This window comes from Danio aesculapii, chromosome 24, assembly GCF_903798145.1.
Source record: "Danio aesculapii chromosome 24, fDanAes4.1, whole genome shotgun sequence".
Taxonomy (NCBI): Eukaryota; Metazoa; Chordata; class Actinopteri; order Cypriniformes; family Danionidae; genus Danio; species Danio aesculapii.
This window is the reverse complement of record NC_079458.1, coordinates 35,653,841-35,676,498: the sequence shown is the minus strand read 5'-3', so window position 1 is coordinate 35,676,498 and position 22,658 is coordinate 35,653,841. Positions and strand designations below refer to the sequence as shown.

General features: G+C 36.4%; 1 protein-coding gene across 2 annotated transcripts in view; it reads right to left on the bottom strand.

The window, feature by feature from the left end:
- The window catches only part of myo3a (myosin IIIA), a 111,977-nt gene that overhangs the window by 85,174 nt on the left and 4,145 nt on the right, over positions 1-22,658 (bottom strand). For both annotated transcript variants that reach the window (XM_056451169.1, XM_056451170.1), the window contains 2 exons: positions 7,693-7,797; positions 7,477-7,576 (listed from right to left, as the gene is read on the bottom strand). In XM_056451169.1, the coding sequence (XP_056307144.1) occupies positions 7,477-7,576; positions 7,693-7,797 (205 nt within the window). The remainder of the gene's footprint in view (positions 1-7,476; positions 7,577-7,692; positions 7,798-22,658) is intronic.

The following is a 22,658-nucleotide window of genomic DNA, read 5'->3' as shown; positions in this document are numbered from 1 at the left end:
TTCCATTTTATACAGTTCCTTTTACAGCATCGATGTTGTGATTTAATTAAAATATAATCAGTTACATAGACTTTGGCATTTATTTAGTTGCTCAAGCATAAAACGAGAGCAAAAACAGCCGTTTACATGCACGTGCCCGTCAGGATCTGCAGGCTAGCGCAGAAGCTACATTGAATTTACTGGGGTGAAATAAATGTTGATATTTTGAAGACATGGTGAGGAAAAATGTAATTTAATGCAGTGCTTCTTGTACAATCTGAGACCTGCTTTATATCTGATATCACTCCGCCTGTGGAGATTGCTGATTTTAAAAGAAAACAAACTTTAAACGCAATGATTTTGTAATGACATATAGTTCACCGGAAGCACTCAACCCAGGTTACTGACAAATTAAAAGTCCTTCCACATTCTTCCGCATTATTATAAAATGATGAATGCAATTAATGCTTTTGAAGTTGAATGGCGTTGCGATGTTGGGTTGTGTTTTGTTATCAATGAAGAGTTGTATTTTACAAATGAACTGATTTGATTTGTAAATGATTTGCTAATAATTGCTTGTTATTAAAAGCATTTGTAAAATCATAAATCTCTCCAACATAAAAACATCTGAAAACGTAGCCCTATGTACGTTTCTGGAGACCGTGAATTATGTAGCCAGAGGCAGGGGCGTCACTAGACCCCATTTACTGGGGCACGTTGTAAAACCGGCAAAACAGTCTTTGAGTTTTGTAAGTCGACAAAACAAAAATTAAATAATTTGATGATAATCTTATTATTTATACTGCATGGGTCCTGATAGATTTTTTTGGGATGAAGCTGAAAGGAGGGATGAAGTCAGGGCGGCTAGACTTAATGAACCTAATTCTCAGCCATAAGTCGGGTCTAAGACAACACACAACAGATAATTCTATAAAACATATTTTTTTGTATTCTGTTGAATTAGATATAGAATTTCATTCTAGTAAAATTTATATTCAATATTGCAACATAATATTGCAAAAGACTTCTTAATTTATCTTAGCATCACTCCAGTCTTTATTGTTTTCCAGCTACATTTAGGATTAATTTCTGTTATTTATTAGAATATTAATTGTATAATAACAATAGTACTGATATTTACTTATAATTACAAAACAAAAACTGCAAATAAACGTAGCTCCTGGCACATATTTCGCGGTCTCCAGAAGTGTATATAGTGGTACATTTTCAGAATGAGTCTGGGTTAAATCTCTCTCTCTCTCTCTCTCTCTCTCTCTCTCTCTCTCTCTCTCTCTCTCTCTCTCTCTCTCTCTCTCTCTCTCTCTCTCTCTCTCTCTCTCTCTCTCTCTCTCTCTCTCTCTCTCTCTCTCTCTCTCTCTCTCTCTCTCTCTCTCTCTCTCTCTATCTGTCTCTGCCAAGCCTTCTACCCCTCCCCAAAAAAGAGGAGGATGTCCCGTTATCTCCCGCGTTCCTGAGATACAGTGAACTAATTACAGGCTGTATTTGCCTCTGCTCTGGGGCTGATACCCCAATGAGGGTGGCTTTGGAGAGGGGTGGGGGGGCAAATATCTCATCTGAGGGGCTAAATGTGGCCTAGAGAATAACATAAGAAGAGATTACATTTAGAGTGGATTTTAGTCTGGAAATTAATCGTGAAGGGGTGAAGGGAACGTGTGGAGCATAGCAAGTGTTAGTCCGTGTGACATCACAATAGCATACGATTGGCTGTTTACATGCAGGAAAAGCATTTACTGGCTTTCTAAAGGTTTATAAGCTCTTATGTGCTGGCAGAGGCTCTTAGAAATGCTCCCCTTACAGGCTCTGTGAAAAGGCCACACGTTTTCCCGAAAGTAATGAAAAGAGGAAGTCGGGAATGGTCTGTTTCTCTGTTGTATTTACGCTTGGGAATACAAGAGATGGTTTAAAAAAGGATTTTTCAGAAAATACAGAATAGCTGATTGGTGTTTTATGAGATCTGACTGACAATTCTTGAACACTTTTCCACAAATAAAGACAGATACAGGATTATGTGTTATATTGTTAATATAGTGGCTGGTAAATGTACAAAAAAAAACAGATTACACATAAAACTATGTTCACAATTGTATTAAAATATTAGGTGACACTTTACTTGAAGGGGTGTTCATAAGACTGCCATGAAACCTTTATAAGGTGAATGAGATTCTATGCATGCCTATGAACTGTTAAGTTTAATTTGCTCAGTTATGTAATATTAAATGTTAAGATGACAATGTTTGTTATGACAACTTGACATAAACAAATGTATAACAAATGGTCTTTATCTTTGTCATGACGACTTGACATTACCAAGACAATTAAACTTGTCATAAATCTGTCATAAACATGATTGTCATGAGGCCATTAGAATTGTGTCATGAATATTTGTCTGTTTACGTTTTCAGTAACGAAGTAAAGTTTTCAGAACAGTAAAGTTTTCAGTTCATTAAAATGTATCACTAAAAGTGTCGTTACTCTTTAAAATAAGAGCATCATTAATATTTAATGACATTTTAAAGACAAATTTAGCACTGTAGTTGACAACATAGGCTGATTCTGAAAATCTGGCCCTTTATACATTAATGGAGATCACGAGTTATGTAGCTAGATGTTATGTAGCTAGATGGCTGCATTTCGTCTTTAAAACGAACACTATGGGGCAGCATGACGCTGTTCCTTCTCACACTTACCAGCTGATGACTTACTTCCGTATGGATGGCTTTTCTGCTGCTACCATTTTGTCCAGAAGCTCGCCAAGTGTGTCAGCGGACTTAAGACGCAGAGAGGAGTTGACCATGACGATAGAATTCGAGTCTGGCAATGAACGGTTGTGAATGTCATGAGGCCATTAGAATAGTGTGATGGATATTTTTCTGAATAAACTGTACTTCTTTTTAAAATGTATCATTAAAAGTGTCATTACTCTGTCAAATAAGAGCATCATTAATATTTAATACCATTTTAAAGACAAATTCAACTTGTACCAGTGTGGTTGAGGACAAAACAAATAAATATTAATGATGCTGTTATAAAATTCATGACATATTTATAATGGGTTTATGACAATTATGTTTATAACGGATTTATTGCAAGTTTTGTTGTCTTGGTAATGTCAAGTTGTCATAACAAAGACAAAAACAGGTTGTTATGTATTTGTTTATGTCAAGTTGTAACAACAATCAATGTCATATTTGCACTTAAAATATCATAATTGAGGGAAGGACACTTACTTTCTAATGACAGTTGTTATAAGCATGCATAAAATCTCATTCACATTTATGTCATGATGTAATATAATCATGATAATAATGTCATGATAATATAGATTTATATGAACACCCTTTTAGGTAAAGTTTTACCAAATATTATTTTACAAAAATAAACAGATAAATAAATAAACATTATTACTGTCATACATCAACCTTTGATTTTTTTACGCTCCATTTGATTTGTGTTGTGACTATTCATTAAATAAATAAATGTTAAAAATAGGCAATATTGCATCATGGGCAGATAGCAGTTGCTATGGTTACAATGTAATTTGATGATTTTTTGCAAATGAAATAATCCAGGCTTATTCTGAAAACATAACGCTATATATATTTCTGGAGAGCACCAAATACGTCTCAGGAGCTACGTTTTGTGCAGTTATTGTTAATAAATCCACCAGAGGCCGCTGTGTACTCTTTTTTTAAGATCTCAAATATCTCTCGCAAGTGCTTTCGCTCCTGCTGTTCTTGTTTAAATCCACCAGAGGCCGCTGTCGACAGACTGACTGATCGACTGACCCACCCTCCTACTTTCCTAAACCCAACTTATAGTGTTTTCAAAAGCACCAATTGACCAGCGCTCACCAACTTCCCTAAACCCAAGTGTTTTCAAAAGCAATCCAGCAAAAGAAAAGCCCTCACGGCAGCCTGATTTTTACCACATTTTCAGATTTAACCACATTCTCACACTGTTATTTATTTTATTAAATTTTTTTGGCTTCTGTTTTAATCTTACCCGGTTTCTGGAACAGTTCTTTGCTGGAGTCGAACCCCGTCGTCGTGGTCAACTCCTCTCTGCCTATTAAGTCCACCAACGACAAGCTACTGGACAAACTGATAGCAGTGGAAAAGCCGTCTATACGCAGGTAAGTGCTCAGCTGGTAAACTCAAAAAGGAACGGCGTCATACTGCCCCATAGCATTTGTTTTAAAGATAAAATGCAGCCATACGTACTTCTGGCTTCATAATGTAATACCAAAAATAATATATGTAAAAAACGTGTATAATGAACACACACACATATATCACTGCCAACTGATACATTTCTACCTTTACACAATATATCCCTCCATATTTATACTGAAATGTGAAATGATTTCATTATTTAATGGCACTCATTTGTGGTGAATACAAACATTGTGCATTCTTCCTCAATTGACTACAAGAATAGTTAATGCATCTGTTAGTTAACCAGAATCATTAAGTGATTCCCATCACGTCCTGCAGCTCTGTTTTATAAGACCTTCACTCGAAATTGGATAAGTAAAGCTAGAAGCAAATGATTAGTACGTGCAAGCAGACAAAATCCTCTGTCCCAATGACATGATGCCAGGAAAGAGCTTTAATGCAAGTGTGTTAGACATCCGTCATCGTATATGGAAATGCAGTGCTCTTGATGAGAGGAAATAAGTGCTATTCAATTAGCTTTGAAACACTCAAATGTAATGGCTTTGGCCTGTGTTTAGAACACAGCTACAGGTCTCACAAACCCCCTCACACACACAGATGTTTGTATTGGTGGTTTACAGGGACTCTCCATAGGCGTAATGTATTTTATACAGTAAAAACCAGCCTGATCTCACGAGAAAACGTAAGTATTTTACGTTTTGACAGTTTAGTGGCTAATTCGTACGAATTTGTACGAGTTCAGTCGTACGAAATTGTACAATTTTAAAAAGGAGGCATGGCACCTAACCCCACCCCTAAACCCAACCGTCATTGGCGGATTTAGCAAATCGTACTAAATTGTACGAATTAGATCGTACGAATTTGTACGAATTAGCCACTAAATCAAAAAGTTACGAATTGCAGTGAGATTGTGTTGGTAAAAACAGCAAATTTTGAATGTCAAAAGACCTCATTAAGTATGATTTTTGAATGACATCAAGCATGTCCTTATATTAAGTTAAACTTTGCATAACTAAAAAAATAAACTTTAAAACCTTGCATAACTTATTAAATTAGGTAAAATAACACAAACATTTGACTTTTTGTTCAATTTGTTCTGCTTTGACAGAAAGGAAGGAAAAAACAGAAGCGATTTAATCTTGTGTGTTCTATTAGACTGCACAGAACAGCATAATAACAGAACCATAAAATGTATTTAGTAAGATAAAACTGCGCTGCATCTTCTCCACATGATCACAAATGACAGAACTGCAATGGTGGACTGTGGCATAATAAAAGCTCTGCTGATTTCACGCCGATTCACACTCATCCCTCATCAGCAATTGCTTTAGCACTCTCATTTTACTTTGATAGCTTTCAGCTTTACTCTGCTTTACACTACCATGATAATACTTTTCAAATACTTTAGCTCATATATGAACATGGTATTTGCAGGAGTTCAATATAATGAAGACGACAACTCCCATGATTCCACACTGTGTCATCAAATATATACCTTTGTTTGTTGTCATTACAAGCCCTCTACTGGTGAAAAAATTCATGAAAATGAAATGCTGTGTCTTTAAGACAAAAATATTGATAATAAAACCTAAAAATATTTTGAATTCAGGGGGACTTATAGATCAAAAGGCCAGCTTCCTCTCCAAAGTCAACCAGCTTGATTCCTCCTATCATGATAATAAGTTTCGAATACTTTAGCTCATCTATGAACATGATTTCTGCAAGAGTTCGATATAATGAAGACTACAAATCCCATGATTCACTGAAGTCACTGCGTCTTCAAAAATGTCTTTGTTTGTTGTGAATATGCACCGTCTAGTGGCAAAAATTAAATAATGTGTCTTTAAGACTAACATATTGATAATAACACTATATACACTATGATAATAACACTATATATTTTGATTTCAAAGGGGCTTATAAAGTAAAAGACCAGCTTCCTTACAAAGTCCACCAGCTTGATTCGTCCTATAAAGCAGTGGTTCCCAAACTGGGGGTCGCGACCCCTGCGGGGGTCGCAGAATAATTTCAAGGGGTCGCGAGAGTTATTTAAAAATTGTGTAATTTTCAGTGATTATAATAAATATTTTTCAGTATTACAAGTGAAAGCTAATATTTTCAGATTTTAAAAGATATTACTGATTCATAAAGTATTTAGGACACATTCGGGCAGAATGCATCTTTGTACTTGGAACGCAGCGCTCAGGAACAGTTTAAAACTGTTGTCATGTCAACTTGCCGCAGTAAACAAAGCCTTCAACGCTTGCCCCGCCTTCGCGCTCTTCTTATTGGCCCACTGCTCTAAGAACTGAACACGAATGATTGGTTAAAAACTGCTGTCAATCACTCAGTCAACGCCTCCTGTCTTCAGATGACAGGAGCTACAACCGCGAAAATGTAAAGCGCTGAAGATGAGAGAATGAAAACAACACTGACAGATTTTGTCGTAGAAACACCTAAAGCTACAAATATTGGCACATCTGATTACTGATCATGTGCTGAATGTTAATCCACCAGCTATACTTATTGAAGAGTGGATAAAAGACCTCCATTGGCTTCAAGTCTGCTATGAAAATAACTAGCATTCACTGTAAAGTCTGTGGGATATCTTTTGGGATATCCGTCCGTGTATCTTTTGGTCACTCAATTATGTTATAAAAATGTCTTTTCTTGTGATAACGGGATTTCATTAAGACATATTTTCCTCACGCATGCATATTTATTTTTTTGCTTGTTAGTTTTGATTAGTGTTGATTTTCAAATGCAATAAATCTGTTTATAAAACTTGTAGTAACAGTGCGATAATTGGTGGGAGCCACTAAATTTTGGCTGGTGCGTCTACATTTTTAAAGTTAGAAGCACCAGTGTTACCAAGCAAAAATGTTAATTTCGAGCCCTGTAATCTATAGTAAATATAGTTAAAATATTGTGAACAGCTTAAAAAAAAGCTATTTTTATTGTTTGTATATGCTTTGGTAGTGGGGGGTCGCGAGTTCTTGATGATCTTACAATGGGGGTCGCGGGTTTAAAAGTTTGAGAACCACTGCTATAAAGACAAGTTTTGAATACTTTAGCTCATCTATAAACATGATTTCAGCAGGAGTTCGATATAACGAAGACTACAACTCCCATGATTCACTGAAGTCACTGCGTCTTCAAAAATGTCTTTGTTTGTTGTGAATATGCACCGTCTAGTGGCAAAAATTAAATAATGTGTCTTTAAGACTAACATATTGATAATAACACCTACAAATAGTTTGATTTTAGGAGGATTTATAAAGTAAAAGACCAGCTTCCTCACCAAAGTCAACCAGCTTTATTCCTCCCCCTGTGGTGAGCAGGATATTGTTGCCCTTGACATCTCGATGGATGGTCTTATTGACGTGCAAATGCTGAAGGCCCTTCAGAAACAAGAGCACACGTTACAAGGCGCAAGCAAGTGACATGGCACAATAAAAGGTTATATTTGTTTAGAGATGCTTAAAATATAGAGTCGGGGTTGGTTATTAAGTTTTACCATGAGAGCTTCGTGTAGAATAAAGGCTATGATGGCTTCCTCCATGCGATCTCCTCTTTTTAGCATACCTTTAGCCAGATCTGTAACAGAGCCTCCGTTGCACAGCTGCAAACAAAAGAATACATGAATTATTTAATTAGATAAATGCAGGACAACACGCATACACATAGACACAAACACATTGTTGGTATTGGTGGTTTACAGGGACTCATAGACGAGAATTATTTATATTATTTAATACATTTCCCATTAACTGTTTTTTATTAACGTCTACCCCAACCCCAACCCTAAACCCAGCCGTCACAATAATGTAAAAACAGATCTGGAGTCTTCCCTATTAGAATAGCTGATTAACCATTTGATAAATAATAAAAGCATTCTGAGCTTACTAGTAGGTGCAGAAGTCCCCTACTGGCCCAAATCTATCAGCTGATAACCACTGATAACGCCCATTCAATCGAGTGATAGCATTCGAAGCGGGTGGTACATACTGTATGATGATTAAAGTGGTTCAATTAAGTCAATATTTAAATGAAACATGTTTACTTAAGGGGCGACACAGTGGCGCAGTAGGTAGTGCTGTCGCCTCACAGCAAGAAGGTCACTGGTTCGAGCCCCAGCTGGCGTTTCTGTGTGGATTTTGCATGTTCTCCCTGCGTTCATGTGGGTTTCCTCCGGGTGCTCCGGTTTCCCCCACAGTCCAAAGACATGCGCTTTAGGTGAATTGGGTTGGCTAAATTGTCAGTAGTGTATGAGTGTGAGTGAGTGTGTATGGATGTTTCCCAGAGATGGGTTGCAGCTGGAAGGGCATCTGCTGCGTAAAACATGTGCTGGATAAGTTGGCGGTTTATTCTGCTGTGGCGACCCCGGATTAATAAAGGGACTAAGCCGAAAAGAAGATGAATACATGAATGAATGTTTACTTAAGGCGACGCAGTAGGTAGTGCTGTCGCTTCACAGCAAGAAGGTCACTGTTTCGAGCCTCGGCTGAGTCAGTTTGCATGTTCTCCCTGTGTTCGCGTGGGTTTCCTCCAGGTGCTCCGGTTTCCCCCACAGTTCAAAGACATGCGGTACAGGTGAATTGGTAGGCTAAATTGTCCGTAGTGTGTGAGTGTGAATGAGTGTGCATGGATGTTTCCCAGAGATGGGTTGCAGCTGGAAGGACATATGATGCTTAAAACATATGCTGGATAAGTTGGCGGTTCATTCCGCTGTGGTGACCCCAGATTAATAAAAGGACTAAGCCGAAAAGAAAATGAATGAATCAATGTTTACATAAACATGTGTTTTCCTCTTATCGAGCAGACTGAAATACAAAAACAGTTCCTTGGGAAATGCTGAAATTTACAGAAGAAAAGGTTGAGCCTATTTTAAAACAGTACAAAGAGATCTTAGTACTAAATCATGCAGTGAGGCACATTTAAAATGCATTTATTTTCAATGTGTAAAAAATGATTGTATTATAGCTGCAGCAGCATGCTATTAAGCAAATTTAGGGGGTTGATTCTGTATGCTTATAATCAATGCTAAATGCTTGCCTTCAGTCAAAGGACACAGAGGTGAAAATGGTTCTTTTTTCCCCAGACAAGCCTTCTTGAAATTACATAAAATGGTCTAGCATGTTGCCAAGGCAACAACAATACCCTGTTATTTAGAGCCATTTAAATCGACCAAAGGCAAACATGTCTGTCTTCGGCCCGCTGCTATTGTAATGGGATAAAATGTTTGTATGAATGCTCTGACAATCTCTTATTCGCTGTACTCCAAAAATCTATTCTCTTCTATTCTGATGAAAAAGAAATACAAACGCAGCGATGTGCACCTTGCTGTTCAAGAAAAAACACATCTAGCCAATAAAGGAAAAAACAGAGCAAATTGGCCCTAACGTTACTAATGCAACCAATTACAAATCCTTTGAAAACAATCTGCTTGATCCGGCCTTTCAGCAGAACGCTGAACACTTCAAAGAGAACATCAATGACTCGCATCACTTTATGTCCCGAGAGGGCATTTACATGTTCAAATACATTTACGTCTTTTCTGAGGAGTTTGGCTGGGTGGGTGGATATAGACTTGATTAAGCAGAAAACTCTGTAGAGCTGACTATATGTTAAGCTGAACTGTATAATTCCTTATGCTTCTAGCAGTCAAGCGTACAATTAAGTATTCAGTTCAAATAGAAGGATGTGACTTAGGGTTCAGGTTTAGGTATGGTTGCTTGTGATAATGAATAATAGCAACACTTTATTTTAAGGTGTCATTTTTACATACAGTGCTCTGCATATTTAAGTACACCCTTCACAAATCTATCTTTTAAATTGATATTTTTAATAGGAGGCTATACAATATTATATTTGTGTGCATTAGGTTAGTCAGTGCTAAAGCCAAATCTGGAGCTTATCTAACAAAATAACTTATAATAACGGATTCAAAAACTAGTACAGCCAAATTTATATGTTATAGAAAAATATTAAATACAAATGAAAAGTCAAGAGGAGCAAAAGTTGAAAGATTTAGTAGAAATTGTGTAGGTTGTAATTTTTGCAATATTTTAATTAGAATTTTATTTTATATATTTCAATTTCTAAATATGAACTGGCCAATTCTGAAGCATCTTGACCTTCTTTGCTCTGTCCTGGATCAGCAAAACCTGGAATCTGAGGAATCTAAATACTGAGAAAACCATCATTAAAACTGCCAATATGAGCTAAGCAATGCACATTCCTAATAAAAAATTGAGTTTTAAAACATTTACAGAAGGACATTTACAAATTATCTTCATCGAACATGATCTTTACAGTTTTCTAATCCTTTTGGCACAAAAGAAAAATCTTTTTCACCCATACAATGTATTTCATTCATTAATTCAGTTTCTTTTCGGCTTAGTCCCTTTATTAATCTGGCGTTGCCTTAGCGGAATGAACCGCCAACTTATCAATCACATACATACACTACAGCCAATTTATCTTATCCAAATCACCTATACCGCATGCCTTTAGACTTGTGGGGGAAAACGGAGCACCTGGAGGAAACCCACGCAAACACTGGGACAACATGCAAACTCCACACAGAAATGCCAACTGACCCAGCTGAGGCTCGAACCAATGACCTTCTTGCTGAGAGGCAACATCGCTACCCACTATGCCACCGCACCACCCCACAATATATTTTTGACTATATATTTTTGCAAATATATAAGTGCATGCATAATTACATATAGTAGCCATATAGTAAATACATGTAGTTCATTTATATTATTTAGTAGATAAATGGCTACACAAGTCAAGGTACTCCAGGATTGACCAGCCCAGTCACCAGACATAGACATTATTGAGCATTTCTGGGGTAAGATGAAGGAGAAAGCATTGAAGATGAATTCAAAGAATCTTGATGAACTCTGGGAGTCCTGCAAGAACGCTTTCTTTGCCATTCCAGATGCCTTTATTAATAAGTTATTCAAGTCATTGCAGAGATGTATGGATGCAGTCCTCCAAGCTCATGGGAGTCATACACAATATTAACTCTTTTTCCACTGCACCATGACTTTATATTCTATACTGTACATTATTTCTGTTAAGTGACAAGACTTTTGTCTAAGCAAAGTCAGCCCTTACTGTGCTAATTAAATAATTTCACCTCACTTTCTTCATGTGTTCAATACTTTTCAGCCTGTGTCATTACATTTTATTACAAATAACTTAATTTCTCAAGTAATTCATTTTATTTTCTTTCTGATATTGTCTTTTGCATCTGGTGAATATTTAAAGTCAACATACCTTTAGAAATGTTTTCTGAGAAAAATGATGACATGTTCAATGTATATACAGTATTTACCCCTCTCTTAGCTTGTTCTGGACATCCAGGCTTGATAAGCAGTACACTGAAAGGGCCGTTTATTATTGGATTGGACAGGAAAGGTGAAATGTGGACACTTGAACAACATTGTACAGTATGTTTGTGAGAGTGGAGTATTCCCACAGTTTCCAGACCTTTTCTGAAAATCTCATTATTACTGTGCCACAGGGGCTTCTGGCATTGTAGCACACCTTCATGTTTCACTACCGTTTACCAAAGTTAATTGAGCTAACTGCAGGGAGCGTCCCGCTTCATTTATAGCTACAGCAAATGTTTCAGTGTCAAGCACAGAGGAGATTGTGAACATGTTCTTCATTTGAGTTGCTGATGCAGTGACTGCAAGCAATTGGTAATTCAAGTGTTGAAATAAATTAATCCTTAAGGTTTCTGAGGTGGTTTACAAACTCCTAAATGTTGTTTTGCCTTATGCATACATCCAAGGTTACAAATCACATGAATTGATTTATAATATACATTGCAGAGTCAGCTCTTACACTGCAAAAATTGATTAGTTTACTTTGCCTAAAATAAATGACTAAAACCGTTGCCTTAAAAATTTTACAACACATGGTCATTTCGATTATGTACCCAAATATACATTTCTGGAGAGAGCAAAATTCATCCCAGGAGCTCCGTTCTTTGGCAGTTTTTGACAAAATGACAAAATGCATCCATGCATAGCTCTGGGTACATAATTCGTGCTCTCCAGAAATGTACATTTACATTTACACAATGCACCTGTGTTGATAATAACTGTATTTATTGTGCACTTTTTTGTGATCTTTGCAGACCCTTATGATTCACAAACAGCAATATAACACATTACACAAAAAATAGTGTCTCAAAAAAGCATAATAGGGCATAGTGCTTCAGTGTCAGAGTGTCAGACTAAAGAGCAAAGCTGACCTCATTATGTCACGGCCACATCAGCTCAAGATCACCTGCCATCATTAAATTTCACTCGGACACAAACAAACAGACAGAGAGAGTGAGACAGTGAGCAACTTGATTGTTTTACTAAACACTTCCATCATACTGCAACATTACTATCCAGCTTCAGGTTTATTCAGGTTTTTGAAGTTTTCGAATGTTTTTTATATCCTTTGGGGAAAAAGTGATTGGAGACAGGAGCTGTGGAGTTGCAAATATGCTAAAATGACCAATAAAGGTGCACACATAAATTGTTGCCAATCTAAAAGGTTTAAGCGTACATTTACACAATAATGTTTTTAACAGAAAATTTGAATACTTATGCATTTATTCATTCATTTACACAACAACTGTGTTTTCCTATTCTGTGTGTTCCTATTTACTGTGACCTTTTATGTGAAGCTGCTTTGACACAATCTACATTGTATAAGCGCTATACAAATAAAGGTGAATTGAATTGTTTTGAAAGTCCTGAAAAATAGGAAAGTGTTTCAAATAGAAGCTTTTGAACACAATACCACTGTTGTTTTCGTGTAATATACAATGCAAGTTTATAAAAATGGTTAGCATGTGCAAATGTGTTACAACGAAAAATCATCAACTACTGTCCTGTAATGCATTTGATAATGTTTTTAGTTGTTTCTGGGGACCAAAATCTGTGTCTTTAATCTTCACCAGCACACATGTAAAGTCTTGTTAGAAATCTGCACATTCTTGAGTTTCCGTACATTCTACAGCCATCATTCTTGAGTTTATAATAGTCCAAAAGGTGATAATAATAGTTAAACATGGCAAATTGTTCATGTTTCAGGTTGCTGAAAGAATCCTTTACAGTAATCCCTACTGTCAGAAACACTTCAGTAATCACGCGCACGTTATTATCATCAGCTCAAGAAGTTCGTTATTTCAAATATAGACGCGTGGCGAGCGACTGCGAGAAAGTGAAACAGCTTGCACTTTTAGACGGGCTTGTAAAACAATAACAGGACACAGCATATTTTATTCTTCATGGCTTTGTGGCTGTTTAAGAGGACGGTAGTTTGTTTGAGCTCAGGGGTCCGTTCTTCGTACCTCGCTTAAATGATCTAAGATGATTTGGCAGATCCTGGATCTTTTAGTCTTGATAACTGATCTCTGGCTAATTTGGTTCGTCAAACAAGTTCGCGAATCAGATTAAAATGTCTGGATAAACTGATCTGAGATCGCTGCGTGTGTTGTGAAGGACAGATCACTCGATCCTCGAATTCATGATCAGCAATGCAACGATTGGCTTAGAGCACAGGAGCGTAATGACATCATCTGATTAATATTCAATTATCCATGTGAGCAAAACTACATAAAATAAGCAGTAAATGGTTTGTTAAATATGACACGCAATAACTTTCCATATTTGTTGTGAGCTGCAGGCTTTACACTTTCATATGTCAAGAGTATCCATCATGTATTTCAATGCATTTCAATGTATTAATTCTACATTTAGAGAAGATTTTCTTTATTAAACAAGTTTTTTAAATGACGTAAGGAATAACTGCATAAAATAATTTTGCATCAAAAAAGCAAACTTTTTTGAAGCATCAAATAACTGGTATATTAGCGGTCAAAACACGTGCATGACTGCATAAATTATTATCCTTTATTTATTTATTTTTTTTTTTTAAGTCGAATATTGTGCATGTACACGTTTGTATCTAAAAAGTTCATTTCAATAAATTTTCTTTCATTTATTGATATAAATTTGATATCAATAAATACTTTCAGTATTATCTTTGCTTGAACTGACCCAATCTAGTCTAGTTTATATGAAATGAACCTGCTCCCTAGCAGATTTGAGCTACCAGAACTGTTGCTATGACAACAAGTCTCAGATGATTTTTGAAAAACGAAACAATCCTGGATCATGTCAAATCGTCAATATCCAAAGCCAGCTAACTGAGTAATCCACGTATGAAGAACGGACCCCCAGGTTGACCATGGTTTGTTGTTATATGTATTTATTATAACGGTGTATTGTCTTGGCTGTGTTTTTAAAAATGGCACTTCCTTTGTATTCATTCTCCTGCTTGTCCACGAGCGAGTGACGTATCTTTGCAAACCAATAGCATTCAGCTGCACGTCTAGCTCCGCCTTTTGGTGGCCTTTTGTCATGCTAGGTACCCTTTGCAAAGGATATCCAAAAAGTTGTAGGGTACGGTTCGATTTTTGGTACACTTAGATAGTGAAAAGGGCCATAAAAGAATACCGAACCGTATCACTCAGTGGAAACAGGCCATTATTGGCTGATTGGAATGTTGTTCCAGGATCAACATAGATGTTGTGAGGCGACAGTGCTAACCACTGAGCCTCCGTGCCACATCATATGATTCATATACTTAAATTCAATTCTTCACATATGATATATTTGCATAGTCCATCCTTTAAACATGAATTTTTACACTTGGAATTGAGCACATGGGTTGTATGGACTACATTCATGGTCATTTTATTTTTATTTAGATTTACAGCCTTTATTGACCTTAACTGTAATGAAAAGAAGAGCATGAACTTTTCGCTAAACATCTCATTTTGTGCTCCACCAATGACAGTCATGTGTTGGGAATGACAAGAAAAAATCATTTAGTGCAGAAATTAATACGGCGAAAAAAATAATAATAATTTTGTGTAATTTCCTCCTGGTATTGTTTTATTTTTAGACCATCTCACTCTGGATTAGCTCAGGCTGCGGAGGACATGTTATTAATGTCATCTACTGACGAGTCATCAACATAATTCCTCATATACGGATGAAAAGACTCAAGGATAATTCTTCCATCCTTCCCCAACTCCCACTTTCAACATGGATGAAGTCTTTCAAAGTCTTCAAGGGCTCTAATTTTGGCCTTTTTACAAGATATAATAATAATTTAAAAAGCCCAATAAGCCCTTTGTGTCTCTAGAATGTGTCTGCGAGGTCAAATCATCAGATTATTCATTATACCTTGTTGAAAATCTCAATGTTTGGGTCAGAGGGAATTCTAGCTATTTTGGCATCTGTGCCTTTAAATAAAAATGAGCTAGTTTTGTCCATCCACTCGAAGTATGTTCTCCCCCCTCACTGTTAGTTCTCATGTAGTACTAACTGTACTAATGTCATTCTTACTTTTGTATGTTCTTTATTTTTTTAATGAGATGAAAATATGCAGCACATACAGTTTTTAGCAATACATTTTCATCTAAGCATCCAACAATTACTATCAGGATACCACTGCAGGTTTCTTTTAACCCCAGTGCAAACATGGAAAAAGAACAGCAATTCAGAATATCAGGACCTTTATGTATTAGTAAAATACCTGGATCTCTGGCCTTGAATGTTTGATTTGAACTGAATTGTGCTGCTTGCAGTAGATGATCAAATCAGGTGCTTTCTTTGAGCAAGTGTGTGTGGCCATCACACCTTCCTAGAAAAAAAGGCCTCTTTTGTCCAGGGTGGCTTATCATTTACACTCAAATAATGAGCTAGGTGTCCGCTTTCTTTCAACATTTAATGAAAAAGCCCTGACAAACAATGGCATTTTAAACCTCATTGTGAATTAATGATGGGCACAAGCTAGACACATCACACATGGTTCAAAAAAGGGCTTTGTTTCAAAGAGTGTGCCATTCAATACAGGAAACAAGGCCAAAAACCACAGCACCACTTTGACTATATTAAAGGGAATGAGTGAAATCAAACAGCAGGGCATTGCCCAGCTCGATCTGCGGTTTTAACCACAATATGTTCAATACAATGACATTGACAACACAAATATGGTTGAAATAAACTTTTGAGTGTAGAGTTAATTAAACTTCACAAAATCTTATTTAAATCAGTATTTTATTATATACAATGAAGAGGGCCACATGATAGCGAAAATATCATTAGTTTCCATACTAATGTGAAGTAACTTAAAAAAATGGATCCAATCCAATCCAAATGGAAATTAAGCGCAATTTCCTAATGCAAATAGCCCATGGTACAATTAATTTGATTGTTAACGACTATAGCAATTAAATTGTTTGAGTGGCTGACTATAGTATTGGTAACCTAGTAACCAACAGTAAACAAGACAAGCATATTGGAGACATCTGATTAGTCATGTGGATATGTTTGCTACATCAACAGTTTATTCAGTAAATTAATTTCCATCTCGCATTATTTGCATTAAGCCTTTTTCACACAAGTCATAAATGTATATTATTACTATTACTATTATTATTATTATTATTATTATTATTATTATTATTATTATTATTATTTAGTAACGTAAAAAAAACAATAGAATGAAAACCTATTCATAGCTGAATAACAGGCATTTAGTGCATGGAAATACTGTGAGCTTTAAACAGCATTGTTTCCCCATTCTCCTATAAATCTGGTTGGTATAAAAACAGGCCAATAGGAAACAAAACACACAGACTGTTATGTTGCAAACAGGATCATTAGTATGTATGCTATAGGCTGTGTTTGATTGGCCACAATGATTTAAAGTGAGATGCTCTAGTGCTTAAGTTACTATGTATGTGAGACTCTTATTTTGAAAATGTGAGAGGCAGGGAGACAGACACTAAATGGAAACTAAATACTCTCATAGAAAACAATGTTTAGACTTTTAAAAGATGTGGCGCAGTGTTGTGCTTCATGTCTGATATGCAATGGGCTTTAAGAATCAGTTCTCCGCCAGAATCTGTTCATAGCACATCATAATGCAAAATGTGTGATATACCAATTATAAATGTATTTTATAAGGATAATTTTTTATCAGTCGTTTCTCATGACGTGTTCAAAATGCACATTAACACATGGTAATGGAAGCCTAGCTATTGACACTTTTAGCAACCACCCAGAATGCCATAGCAATTCTATTTCAACAGGGTTAAATCACTGAAAACATTACATAACACCACTATCCACAATAACATCCACAATAGATTAACACTGAGGCAGCAAGCAGACCAATGTATACGACTGTGTCTGAATGAGGAATGTTTAATTTCAGTTCAATTCATCTTTATTTCTATAGCACTTTTACAATGTAGATTGTGTCAAAGCAGCTTTACATAGAAGTTTTGGTAAATTGAAACTGTGTCAGTCCAGTTTATAGACAAGCTACTTTATTTGGGATCCAAAAGAAACTTTAGCTTTTGAGGTTTCGTGTGTAGCAGCATATATTAATCTTCTATTATTCTGAATGAATAGAAGTTTTGAATGGCATTGTATAATATTAAATAACAAAAAACAATACTAAAAATAAATGGTAATCTTTGATGAAAATGTTATCGAATTAGTTATTGTTTTAGCTATCATATTTATAATATACAACATTGTAAACAAATATTGTGCATTGATAATTGATTCCTATTTAATGTTTGCTCATTTTGTGTGAAAATAAGATCTCTGCAAAATAATGTTTCTTCATCATTTGTTACAACATATAGAGTCTGTTTACGTAAATACAGAATACAGCAAATAAAAAGTATAAGTTCATTCATTCGTTCATTCATTCATTTTCAGCTTAGTCCTTTTATTAATCCAAGGTCAGCACAGCGGAATGAACCGCCAACTTATCCAGCATATGTTTTTACGCAGCAGATGCCCTTCCAGCTGCAACCCATCACTAGGAAACATCCATACACACCCATTCACACACATACACTACGTACAATTTAGCCTACCCAATTCACCTGTACCGCATGTCTTTGGATTGTGGGGGAAACCGGAGCACCCGGAGGAAACCCACGCGAATGCAGGGAGAACATGCAAACTCCACACAGAAACGCCCACTGAGGGTCGAGGCTCGAGGCTCGAACCAGCGACCTTCTTGCTGTGAGGCGACAGTACTACCTACTGCGCCACTGCGTCGCCAAAAAGTATAAGTGATCATAATTAATTTAAAACAAATTAATAATTTCAGCCAATTATAATTTTGGGACCACATGTTTATTGTTTTATTATTCCATAATATGATTCTTGTTAAATATGACTCAAGATATTTTGGATATAAACTAACTGAATGGTATTTTAGAGGCACTTTTGTAAATTATTTTTGCTCTGAAAAGAAATAACACCACACACAATGCTTTATAATGTATGTGGAAAAAATGGGGGGAAATAAGTGGAAGAAATAACACTTTACTCTCTTTATGGATTAAAAATCCTTAAATAAAATGAATAATAAATCCTATAAAATGTAGTCAGAGCATTTAACACTGTACACAAACGGGAAATAAAATGCATAATAAATCCTATAAATCTCCCACTGCATTAACTAATGATAACCTATAGACTCATATCAGTTTTTTCTATATACTGTACATTTGTTCATTCATTTATTCTCCTTTGGCTTAGTCTTGATTTCAGAAGTCACCACAGTGGAATGAATCTCCAACTATTCCAGCATATGTTTGCGTATGTATACACTCTCACATTCACACACACACTCATACACTACAGCCAATTCAGCTTACCCAATTCACCTACAGTATAGCGCATGTCTTTGGACTGTGGGGGACACCGAAGCATCCAGAGGAAATCTACGTGAAAACAAGGAGAGCACGCAAACTCACACAGAATTGGCGCAGCTGAGGCTCAAACCAGCGACCTTCTTGCTGTGACTTGATCGTGCTAACCACTGAGCCACCATGCCGCATTTTCCATGTACAGTAGTGGCAATTTATGCTCATCTTCTCCTGTTTCTAATACATTGAATACATTCCTTTAATTTGCCAGGCTTTCACAAATTGCATATCTGCAAAAAGACACACACTTCAAATCAAACCCTTGAATAACAACAGAACAGAGACGTGCTATTTCATGTAAAACTTCAATAATAAATCAGTCCTATCCAAGCCATTAAGCGCCAACTGCAGCCTACAAGCTAACTTAAACACAACCGAACAGAGATCATTTCCCGATATCTTTGAAGTTTTAATATGACGGAGCCGAGTCGGCGAGAAACCGGTGCGCACAGATGAAAGCGCTTCCCTTCATATCCATAATTAGAAGCCACGGCACAAAAGAAAAGGCAGAACAAGCACCAGGCCTGATGAGCAGCCAGCAAAGTGGAGGACGCAATTTGTGCGAGTCCTCTCTGTAATCAGGGGTCACTCAAGACCGAGGAGCCTTCTTCCCGGATCCTACCGAAATACGGAAAATTACAGTTCAGAGGGGACGACTGTAACAATGGCAATTTAACCCCCCTTTCGTTTCCCCCCCGGGCTGCTGACAGCCTGAATGCTCAACCGTGATTCCAGCCAGAGGATTAACTTCCACATTTGGATTGCTGACTGTGGATTTTGCATGCAGGAGTTTGCATATAGAAATGCAAAGCTCTTTAGGGAAACACGGGTGAGGAGAAATAAATAATAATTTCCTCTACTGCAGCAGGAGGAACTTGCTTAAAGGCTTGCAAACCACGAAAATTACTTTTGTAGCTTGTGGTAACTGTGAAAAGAGAAGAAGGGGGAAAAATATGTTTGCTCTTCATTCAACTACAATGGAGTAAAAAGTATTTACTGTAGTCAGCAACCAACAAGGCAGTGCGAGTTCTCTGACTTCAAAAGATGAGAGAGGCCTGTAATTTTCATCACAGGTACACCTCAACTATGTGAGACAAGATGAAATAAAAAATTCAGAGAATCACATTGTAGGATTTGTAATGAATGAATTGGTAAATTCCTTGGTAAAATAAGTATTTGGTCACCCACAAACCAGCAAGATGTCTGGCTCTCACAGACCTGTAACTTTTTCTTCAAGAGGCTCCTCTGTTCTCCACTCTTTACCTGTATTAATGGCATCTTTTTTAACTCATTATCAGTATAAAAGACACCTGTCCACAACCTCAAACTGTCACTCTCTAAACTCCACTATGGCCAAGACCAAAGAGCTGTCAAAGCACACCAGAAACCACACTGTAGACATGCACCAAGTTCTCCAACTTAAAAAGATGAGAGAGACCTGTAATTTTCATCATAGGTATACCTAAACTATGAGAGACAAAATAAAACCCAGAGAATCCCATTGTAGGATTTGTAATGAATGAATTGGTAAATTCCTTGGTAAAATAAGTATTTGGTCACCTACAAACCAGCAAGATTTCTAGCTCTCACAGACCTGTAACTTTTTCTTCAAGAGGCTCCTCTGTTCTCCACTCTTTACCTGTATTAATGGCATCTGTTTGAACTCATTATCAGTATAAAATACACCTGTCCACAACCTCAAACTGTCACTCTCTATACTCCACTATGGCCAAGACCAAAGAGCTGTCAAAGCACACCAGAAACAACACTATAGACATGCACCAAGTTCTAGCCCTTAAAAATATGAGAGAGACCTGTAATTTTCATCATAGGTATACCTAAACTTTGAAATAAAATGAAACAAAAAATCCTCCAGAAAATCACATTATAGGATTTGTGATTAATTAATTGGTAAATTCCTTGGTAGATGTCATTAATGCAGGTAACGAGTGGATTACAGAGAAGCCTCTTAAAGAAAAATGTACAGGTCTGTGAGAGCTAGAAATCTTGTTGGTTTGTTGGTGACCAAATACTTATTTTACCAGGGAATTTACAAATTAATTACTTAAAAATCCTACAATGTGATTTCTGGATCATTGTTGAGGTATACCTCCGATGAAAATTACAGGCCTCCCTCATCTTTTTAAGTGGGAGTACAATTGGTGGCTGACTACTTTTTTTTGCCCCACTATATAGATGGCATACGGGCCTTTAGAAATTTTGTATGATTTCATAATCAGTGGTCATTGTTTACATGTATATTAAAGCACCTACTGATCATTGATAGAAAAGAAATTTAACACTTTTAACTAAATTTAACTAAATTTAACCAAATTTCACTTTGTATATTAAGTTCAAAGTATTTAATATTTTTGATACCTCTTTCTAACATTCCTAAACGTATGTCTTTTATTTAATTTTGAGTTACATGTAGATATGTTTAAATAAAACAAAATTAGATTAATAAAACATTCTGGAATAATAGGGTTCCAATCAAATAAAAGGTAGAATTGTGTCAGAAACTTGAGCTTGAACTCGTATGGTAAAACCAGCACCATTATTGGATCTTTATAATTACTTTGGATCCTTGTAAGCTGAGACTGGTGATTATGGTAGGGGGCGTAACATTTCTAACACGCTTGATGTGTTTGACCAATCACAACACACTGTCAGAGCACAATCACATCGCCCTCGGCTTTTCAGAAGTAGCTCTGTAGAAAACAAAATGCAGTCACAGCATTTTAGACTGTACACGACTGGTAATAGATGTGGAGCAATAATGTACAGCATTGGTCTCAAACTGTACAGCTCTGCATAGTTCCGCTCCAACCACCTCCAACTCACACCTGCTTAATAGTCTTTGGTAGTCTTGAACACCTTCACAAGTTGGATCAGCTGTTTTATTAGGTTGGAGCAAAACTGTGCATAGCTCCGGTGCTCCATGAATCGAGTTTGAGACCTGTGATGTACAGTATGCCAAAGAAAATTTGTTTTTGACCATTCTAGTGCACCCCAAAACCTAAATGATCTTTAAAAACAACATGTGGAGTCTTTAAAGTTAATTCCACATTATAAATGCTTACAGACCCACATAGAAGACTTTATGAAGTCTTACATTAGTAAAGCAACATTATATGTACAAGCATATCCCCTATTGCCTTTACAGATTAGGTTACAAAACTATGCGAGACGTGTTAACTAACCCACACCTTGACACTGAGGTAAAGTTTCACACCAAATGAACATAAATTAATCTCGACAGGCGGGGTATATGATATGTATATATTGAACATGATCTAAGATTAAATTCGGCTGTGCAAAAACAAGGTAACAGAAGATGGTATGTTTAACAAAAAGAAGATTACATAGAAAACTATAATCTGATCAAGGGATTTCTTCTTTCAAAGTCTGTATATCAACAAAAGGTCTTATGAAGGTCTGTTTGTGCTGAGATTATTAGAGAACAAAGATAAGTGGTGAGGATGTTTAGGAGCACAACATTTCCTAGAAATACTTGTCTTGGAACAGTTGGAACTCTTTTCATTAAAAAGTAATCGAGCATTTAGAAATGTCGGAGATAGAAAGGACACAAGGTTTGCACCTTCTCACTAAAAAACTTCTTGTACAGTTAAACATATGATTATGGTTTA